Source organism: Glandiceps talaboti, chromosome 3, assembly GCF_964340395.1.
Source record: "Glandiceps talaboti chromosome 3, keGlaTala1.1, whole genome shotgun sequence".
Lineage (NCBI taxonomy): Eukaryota > Metazoa > Hemichordata > Enteropneusta > Spengelidae > Glandiceps > Glandiceps talaboti.
The window spans coordinates 15,337,568-15,347,139 of record NC_135551.1 but is presented as its reverse complement, the minus strand read 5'-3'; the positions used below and the strand labels follow the sequence as shown (position 1 = coordinate 15,347,139).

Sequence of the window (9,572 nt, the reverse complement as noted above, 5' to 3'; positions counted from 1 at the left end):
ATATTACATTTCAATAATTTACGCATGTTTTATTTCTGAAATTCCGAGTTTACAGTGTTCTTTAATTGTATCTTTGATAATTTTCAATAACTTCTGATGTTATTTTTTTTCTAGATGTGTTTCAACTATATATACTCACATTTTCAAATGTCGATGTTTCATCCTGTTAGTACTTCGAAGTAATGGGACACTACGTTCAGTTGAAAGAGGGAAGTAGTGTTACGATTCAGAAATGTGATATTTGGAATTTTGGCATATTTAATCAAATTTAACGTATAATTTACCATTGTGCTACTTAATTACACACAGGAACTAACAACAGTATAATCTACAAATATGTTGATTTATCGACTAATTCTACACTAATTACATTTATCTCTAGTAGCTAACAAATGTCAAGTGTTTTGATTAAGTTGAACATAGATCGTACTTATAAACAAGATAGCATGTTTATTTTTGGATTCAGATTAGTACCTAATTTTCCAATGGTGTGATCAACACTTGTCTTACACGTGGAAAATTTTACACATGACATGATCTTAAAATCTCAATCTTTAAATATTTTGATGGAAAGTTCACGTCCCTTCAAGAACGATGAATTTAGGTGAGAGACAATTTATGTATAGCAAATTATATTAATTTTAGAATAATGACATCCCACAATTTCAAGGTGACAACTAGAACTTATATATTAGGGATATGGAGAAATAAAGTTACTTTTAGATTTTGATTTGCAACACAACTGTTGGTGTGTGGTGATTCGCTCTGCCTGAGTGTAAGAGCGTACTTGTGAGTGACAATATATATGTGTGTCTAATTCCTAACAAGATCGATAGATCCTGGTACCCTAGAAAGATGTATATTAGTTAGAGTGGATAATCGCTTACGTTCTGTCGATCTACCTACGACTACATTCAAAACTTAGACACCGAAACATAACACTACGCACCCCGAGAACGTAACAAAGGAATTTAGATTCGCGTGTCACCATTGATTCACTGTCACTTTGATACCTGCTCTTGATGGTACGTTAATGAAAGCCTCCAAATCCAGGTACTAGCTAGTGGCATGAAGATCTAAGTCCAGGTACTAGCTAATGGCATGAAGATCTAAGTCCAGGTACTAGCTAGTGGCATGAAAGATGATAAGAGATTTCTTTGAGACGGGTTGGGGTTGGCCATTTATGATAAAAGAAACCCAGTGAGCGAAGTGAGTTGAGTTTCCAATACCATAAAAGACTAACTATTTATATTTAGAATTAGAAACGCAGCGAGTAGATTTTATTACACCATAGATGGCTAACTCTAACCCGTAATCAAGCTAAAGTACTATGACTTTTAGGGTTATGGTAACGTTAACGATACTTAGTCGACGCCAATAAAGACAATTTTAGCTTTGAAGTATCATTAGCAAAGGTGAAAGTCAATATGGAAAGACTAAATTTATTCTAAGGTAAGTTTTTTTCATCTCCGAGCTCGGATGAGTTATTGTAGATGACAGGTTTTGAGAGGTCTTCAGTAATTACAATGGAGAAGACCGGGGAATTAAATCAAACCCAGTTTTACACTATTGCATACAATCTGACCTCCCCCCCCCCCACCCCATTCCATTTTCTAAAAAAAGTATCATTCTTTTCCCTTTCTTTCTCTAAAGCATGATCCGACATGGAAGAGATGCTAAATCATAAAATAGTGCAAAGTTAGGTAGTAATATGAGTCAAATTAAAATGTAACTCTCACCTCATCCCTTTTCTAAAATATAGCCTATTAGTAAAATAAGACCCAATTCCCCAGCCCTCCCCCCCCTGTTATTACTGCTGGCTTACGTATACACTGGGTAGTGGCTGTTAGCACCGAGTCAGCATTCGAAGCCACTCGTTTGGTATCCTTGGGATATGATGTCGGTTGTCAGGGGCAACCATAAAGCGAACATAGCACATAACAGGCAAATGAAAAAATAGAAGAGTTGAATCAAACATTTGTTTGCCTCGAAAGTTTGACTTTGTTTGACTTCTATGCTAAAGTTACTCTATGGAGAAATGCAAAAAGGTAAATCTCCTGACTACAGGGTCCCGGGTTGGAATCCTGGCCGAGGTAGATCTAGAATGACAAACTAAGTAATCTGATGAAAGAAATTACGCATGCATTACACGAAGATATGTGGTAAGGTTAAAAGCTGGGTAGAATGTGTGAGCAAGTGAAGGACAGTGGAAATGTGCAAGCCTCTACCACTTTTCAAACCTCTGACTCTGCTCCTCCTCCCCCCGCCCTTATAAAAAACATTAATGTCGTCCCTTTTAGATAGTAATTAATGTTTCATCTAATTTGCATAAGATTGACCACTTCATGACCGAGCTAGTAGGCAAAATTGCCGGCACATTTCATGAATTGGTCAGTTTCACCGACGGGTGTAACATCGCCACCAACGGCGTACCTAGTAGAAACTTGACTTAGATTTTATAAAGGTATTATATGATTGGTGCATTTTTATACCAATTCATGTTCCCAAATCTACACTACAAGTTTATTAGACCAACAACCATAATACATACCATTATTGAATAAATCATTATTTACATAGAGTAACCTCCTCCCCACCCATCCCGCGGCGGGAACCTCATGTCAACATTTTTATCGTATTCACCGTATAATCAAGTACATCGTTACATTTATCAAATTGCACACATGGTGACCATTTTCACACACTGATCACGAGACAGTAGATTGATTTGCTGAGCTTCTTAATAAAGACACTCTCAGACTGGTATATACATATAATCTATACAAATGTAATACATAAAACAAAGAGTACTAGTCAAAATATTGTGAATATTGCTAAGATTTTAATCAGAACACCAATTTGAAATTGACTTTACAGTTGATAATATTATACTGCCTTCAAAGTAGATATACAAAATATTACCTGCTGAGTACAGTGATAAAGTTGTGCATTCACTTTTCGCCCCTGTGACGTCACAAATGAGCTGTACATATTGTATATTACTTATATCATGTATTATCTATTCTGTCAGTCCCAATAATGTATGAAAAGAAAATCATCAACAACAAAAGAAAAGAAATCTAACATGCCAATGTTTGTCAGCTTACTATGAACAGTAACACATACAATTAAAGAAGTTAGCATGTGATTGTACAGACTATGGTTAATAAACTAAAAAATAGCTGTGACATGAATTATAGAATGACGTCAGGTCATTTTTGTAGGAATAGCTCTGAGTAGAGTAACCAAATTATGTTACATTTCTCTCTCTTGTGAACGTCTCATTATCTCTCATATCAAGGTCAGAGGTCATACCATGACAATCAAACATAAATAATTAGTCTTTGATCATGAGCTACTAACATAGTCTACAATAGTGTACAGATTTTACACAACACAACGTACTAATGAAAGTCCAAATAATGATTACAAGACAAAAAAGATCGTATTAATGATTTAAAAAAAAATGTTATTCACGCTCAAAACATGACAGTTTCTAATATGTGATTTGTAACTTAACGTAATACAGTAACTGCAAATGAGAAAATGTGACATGTGATTAGAAATTAGAACATATTGTGGTATATAAAAATTAGTAACATATCTGACAGGAAATTACAGATACTTACTTCAGATCGTTTTCTAAACATGAGAGTCTCCCTGTATAGAAACTACATTATAAAAGATTTGTCCTGTCTCTCTTGTAGGTGCCACTTTGTTGCATATTGACTACAGCCCAAATCTCGTGCAGTGTTTCCAACGATTTGTATTATTTTCAATATCTAGTTACTCGCATTATAATTATGTTTAATTTGATCTTTCAATTCCCTTTTTGAAATACTTCTGTTTGCTATAAACGTAATTATGAATTAATTGTCATAAAATACAAATCGGAATAAAGAGGTTGAACGTATGTATAAACAATCTATAGTATACTACGTGTCACTATTTCTAGTCACATGTTGGTTGATTTGAACCCAATACTGTATTTGCATATTGTCAGTATGTGTATACACTTACTGAGTGAATACTTTGATACAATTATTCCAACAGTCAACAACTACAACCTTACCAAATGGTTCGTCATCAGTGACGTAGACACCGATGAGATAAATCAACCCATCTAGATCACTATCTATACGGGCAATAAACTTTCCATGAGAATCAAACTTGTGTACCTTACCAGGATAAGTGTAATTACACACATACACATTGTCATCCTTATCTGTGACTACACCTGATGGGTTAGATACCTTATCATCAGTGTCTCCAATGAAGAATAAGTGTTGACCGTCTTCATTGAAAGCCTGCACTCGATTATTATGGTATTCGGAGACTAATACATTTCCTAGGCTGTTAATATCCAGACCCCAGGGGGAATTTAGCTGACCTTTACCATTTCCCTTACTTCCAAATGAGTTGAAGTAGTGACCATCTTGAGAGTAAATTCGAACACAGTGTGAAGAGTAGTCAGCAACATAAACCCTCCCATTAGTTGGACTCACTGCAATACCCCTTCCTCCCAGTAACTCATTCTCTCCAAAACATCTCACAAACTTTCCATTCTCATCGCATACAATCACTAGCCTGCTAGCATTTGTAAAGAATATGTTACCATCTACTGATTGTGTGACTTTGTGTGGTGTATAAGTATTACCAGACTTACTATCACTAACCTGTAATACTTGTTTGTGATTCCCATTTATCGTAAATGATTGCAATCGTCTATTGCCATAATCACACACAAACAAGTTACGTATACCTTTCTTTAGCTTTGTCATAATTACACCGTGTGGACTATTCAGTTGCGCATTCCCTGACCCCTTACCTCCAAATTTACATACCAACCCACTCTTTGGAATAACTTTCATTCTAACTGGTGAACCCATAACTGTTTTCTTACGTACTGATACTGATAGTTCATGTTCACCTTCTGTCTTTGCTTGACTTGTAAGTGAGAACGTACCATCTTTATTGTCCGTCACTTTCACGTCTTGTTTCTCATTCTTATTAACCGTCAAAGTGGTCGCTATGTCGTCTTCTTTGATGTCATGTCTTCCAGTGTTGTCTTTATTATTGGTCATGTTGACATGTATCTCTTCACCGACCCGAGGGTACTTTGGGGTTTCAGTTATTTGAAAGTTATCAGACGATGTAAGAATTGTTCCAAGTGTCTTAGCCTTACAGAAGTCTTCAACACTTTGGAACTCCAGGTAATCATCTTCAGTTGGTTCACACTGTGTTTGATTGGTCAGAAGTTCTTGTATCTGATACGTCATTCCTTTCTTGGCAGACATCAACTGAGTGGCATTCCCATAATGCATCAGTTTGTCTGCAAAGTCACGTGCATGGAGGAGATCGTCCTCCGTATTTTGGAGTTCTTTTACCTGAGCGTTCAAGTTTTCTTTTCTCCCAGCATACACCGCTTTCATTTCTTTCAGTAGCTGTTGTTCGTTGTCTCTTATTTTCTGGGTCACTTCTTTGACGATCTTATCAGCATGTTGTTTGACTTTCTTTTCTTCACTCTGGAAATTTCTATCCAGTGACTTTGAAACTTTCTGAACGGCTGACTTAGTGCCAGTTGTTTCTCGACTCTTTTCATCAATCTTTGACACCATTACTGTCAGCTCCTTTTTGTACTCTGAAGCTGCGTCATTCAGATATCTGTATTTATGTTCAGGACGTGGATGTTCCAGAGCCGTACATTCTAGACAGATTGGTCCGTCACATGTATCACAGTAGAATGTGACTGGATGAATCGGATGTTTATCACAGTGGACTGGTGGTTGGACTGAAGCAGGATCTTTGGACTGTTTGCTACGATATTCGTCTAGTGGGATGACGTGATGTGATCGAGTGGAGGGGAATTTCCCATGTACCATTGCACAATCGTCACATATATCAAACCCACATTCAATACAATGTTTGACAGACTTGTTCTTCTCACAGCCACCACATAGATTTGACTTGACAGATTTAGCATCTCGTTCCTTGACGTATTCTACCATTTCGTGATTAGAAAGACCGTTGACTCCGTCCTGAGGTATCGTGTGTGATCTTCTACAATTCGGACAGCATAACTTACCAGTTGTTTGAATAAGTGTATCCAGACAATCTGTACAAAAGTTGTGTAGACATGGTAGACATTTCGCTTTCTTGTATCGCTCTGAACAAATACTGCAAACGAGGAACCTTTCGTCAAATTCTTCCAGAAACTTGTACTCGTCACTGGCAGACATCTTTATATGTTGTAGTGTAGTGTTATGTGTGACGTCAACCGCGTTGTCTACCTTTTCGTATCAAGGGTTACATTATCAATCACTGATATCAATGACACATTGTGCCAGCACTGAATGTGTATGTCTATGTACAGCATGTCGTTTTCCGCCATACAGGATGAAATCAATCGACCGGTCGATCTATCATCGGTCGCTCGATCAATCAATCGATCGATCGATCGATCGATCGATCAGTCAGTCAGTCAGTCAGTCAGTCAGTCAGTCAGCCAGCCAGCCAGCCAGCCAGCCAGCCAGTCAGACAGTCAGCCAGTCAGTCAGTCAGTCAGTCTGTCAGTCTGTCTGTCAGTCAGTCAGTCAGTCATGAGTCAACCAATCAACCAATCAACCATTCATTCACTCACTCACTCACTCACTCACTCACTCACTCACTCACTCACTCACTCACTCACTCACTCACTCACTCACTCACTCACTCACTCACTCACTCACTCACTCAGTCAATCAATCAATCAATCAATCAATCAATCAATCAATCAATCAATCAATCAATCAATCAATCAATCAATCAATCAATCACACTACCAGAGAGTGTGGTATGGTACAAATCTTGAAATAAATGTGATATACAAAGCTCACAATTGATCAAAAAGTAAAAAAAAACCACGTACATATACATATATATTTAGATATATTGATTATTTGCAGCTATTTTGATACTGGTATAATTTTTATTATATTCTACTAGGATAAAAATATATAATTAAATAACCTAGCAAAAGAGGTTTATACACAGCGAAATGTATGTCGAATAAAAGGAATACAATTATGCATATTAATTTCTTCACTGGAGAATGTAATTGATTTGGCATCTTTATTTCCTACTTTGATAATTTATTGCCTATACGTCATATATATCAATTCATTGTCTATACAGCTTCAAGTTTTAAGGGCATAAGCCGTGCCCTAACTTAGCTAGGTTTTGAGTGTACCCCCTTCCCCTTCCAAGCTGTGATATCCACTAGAAGTTTATCTGGTAATTTGAAAGGTACACATACAACAATAAGTGGAAGAAAACATTTTTGGTATTAACATTGTGTTCATATTAGAAAGCTACCGCAAATCACTTTTCTTACACGAATGTTCGATTCATACAACAGAACCGACACTATAAACATATACAAGTGACTGTCTTGTCGTCCAGTGGTTCCCGCCATCAATATATGTGGTATCCAGACGTGGATATTGTTCCATTCTTTTAAACCAACTTCTTTACTATCATTTAATTTACAATTTGTTTACACCTATAGTACGAACTATACTATTACGTTCAGAGAAAGCTATGTAACATTCACGTTATATACATATAACGTTTTTATACAGCACTTCAGAGTGGGCGCCCTACTACGGTCTCTACTGGATATGTGCGCCGAGTAGAAGGTTCAGTGGATCCGACTTTGCAAACACACGACAGTCTATAGTCAAAGTCCCAAAATCAGCACAAAAAAGTTGTTCATAAAATCAGTGAGCCACAACTGCTATAGTGACGTAAATAGTGTATAAGTAGCATCCTGAGCTGACAAATATACCATATGTGGACATTACATAACTGCCCCAATAAACACTAACTGTATGAGGGACTGTTATTGGTTTGAATTTTGTGATTGATTAACAAAGACGTGATGTTAATGACTGTGTGTGTAGCTGTGGATGAATTTTAAATTTCATCTCATGCATCTAGGGACTTCTAGAGTAACTGCTTTGACTATACTGTGAGTGGCCGGAGGTGTAAATGGCTGAAATGGTAACGATACTGTATAGGAACCAGACTAACATACTCGTAAACCATAGCCTATATTACGGCACCGTCCATGACGCACCGTCGTAAACCACAGCCTTTTTTACGGCACCGTCCAAGACACACCATCTTTCGTTTTTCAGCAGAAATATGTACTCTGGTTTGCGAGAATGGGTGATAGTGACAGCAACTCTCTGGTTTAAATATTGCAATGGGAGGATTGTTGCCATTTTCGATGAATTCGATTCCCCGGCAAACTTACACACTCATTTCATTTTAGTCCATCTCAAAAAATACCCCTTTATTCTCCAAAACGTCAATAAATCACCCACCCTTTCACCGACCCCTTATACCATCTTTTTTTTATCGTATTCACCTAATTAAGTACATCGTTACACGTATCAGATTGTACACGTGATAACCATTGTCAAACACCTATCACATGATAGTAAATTGATTTACTGACCTCCTCAATAAGGTCACCTTAGTAAATACAAACAATCTATACAAATGTAATAGATAAAACACAGTCAGTGTGAAAATATTGTGAATATTGATAAGATTTTAATCAGTTCACCACATGGCCTGTATACAGTTGGTAATATTATACTGCCTTTAAAGTAGACATATGAAATATTACATGTTCAGTACATTAAAATAAAGTTATGTATTCACTTTCTCCCCTATGACGTCACAACTGATTTGTATATATTTTATATTACTTATATTATGTAGTCTGTAAATCCCAATAATGCATGAAAAGATAAAAATACAAGAAAAAAAATAATGTGTCATCAGAAAACACACAAACTAATCTGACCGATGCAATTATAGAAATTAGCAGAAGATTATTTGAACTTTGGTTTATAAAATGGAAATTAATAGGTGTGAGTGAATTACAGAATGACATTAGTAGTAGGAGTAGCTCTGAGTAGAGTAACCAGACCATGTTACATTTCTCTCTTGTGAACGTCTCATTGTTTTATATTAAGGTCAGAGTTCACACCATTACACTCATACATAAATCACCAGTCTTTGAGTTACTAACATAGTCTATAATAATGTACAAATAACACATAACATATAGTCGTACCAATGAAAGTTTCAATAATCAAAAACAAGACAATAAAATCGTTTAAAAAAATTTCATTCACTCTTAAAACCTGATATTTTCTTTTGCATAAGAATATATCTATACAGAAACCACATTATTTGACCTTTCTCTCCTGTAAGTACCACTATCTCGCATATATTAAACTACAGGTCTAATCTCGTGCTGTGTTTTCAACGATTTGTATTATTTTCAATAACTAGTCAATCGCATTATATATTGTGTGTTGAATTTCAATAATCTTTCAACTCCCTTTTTGAAAGACGTCTCTGTTTACTACAAATGTAACTATGAATTAAGTAAGAACTTCAAGTTTAAACGTATACGTATGTATACATATAATACACCACATGTCATCATTTCTAGTCACGTGTTGGTTGATTTGAACCCAACACTGCATTTGCATATTATCAGTATGTTTACACAC

General features: G+C 36.2%; 1 protein-coding gene across 1 annotated transcript; it reads right to left on the bottom strand.

The window, feature by feature from the left end:
* Positions 1-4,016: 4,016 nt before the first annotated feature.
* LOC144433111 (tripartite motif-containing protein 2-like) lies at positions 4,017-6,239 on the bottom strand. The gene has a single exon (XM_078121421.1). It carries the CDS (start codon positions 6,237-6,239, stop codon positions 4,017-4,019), a length of 2,223 nt encoding a protein of 740 aa, XP_077977547.1.
* Between the last annotated feature and the right edge of the window lie 3,333 nt (positions 6,240-9,572).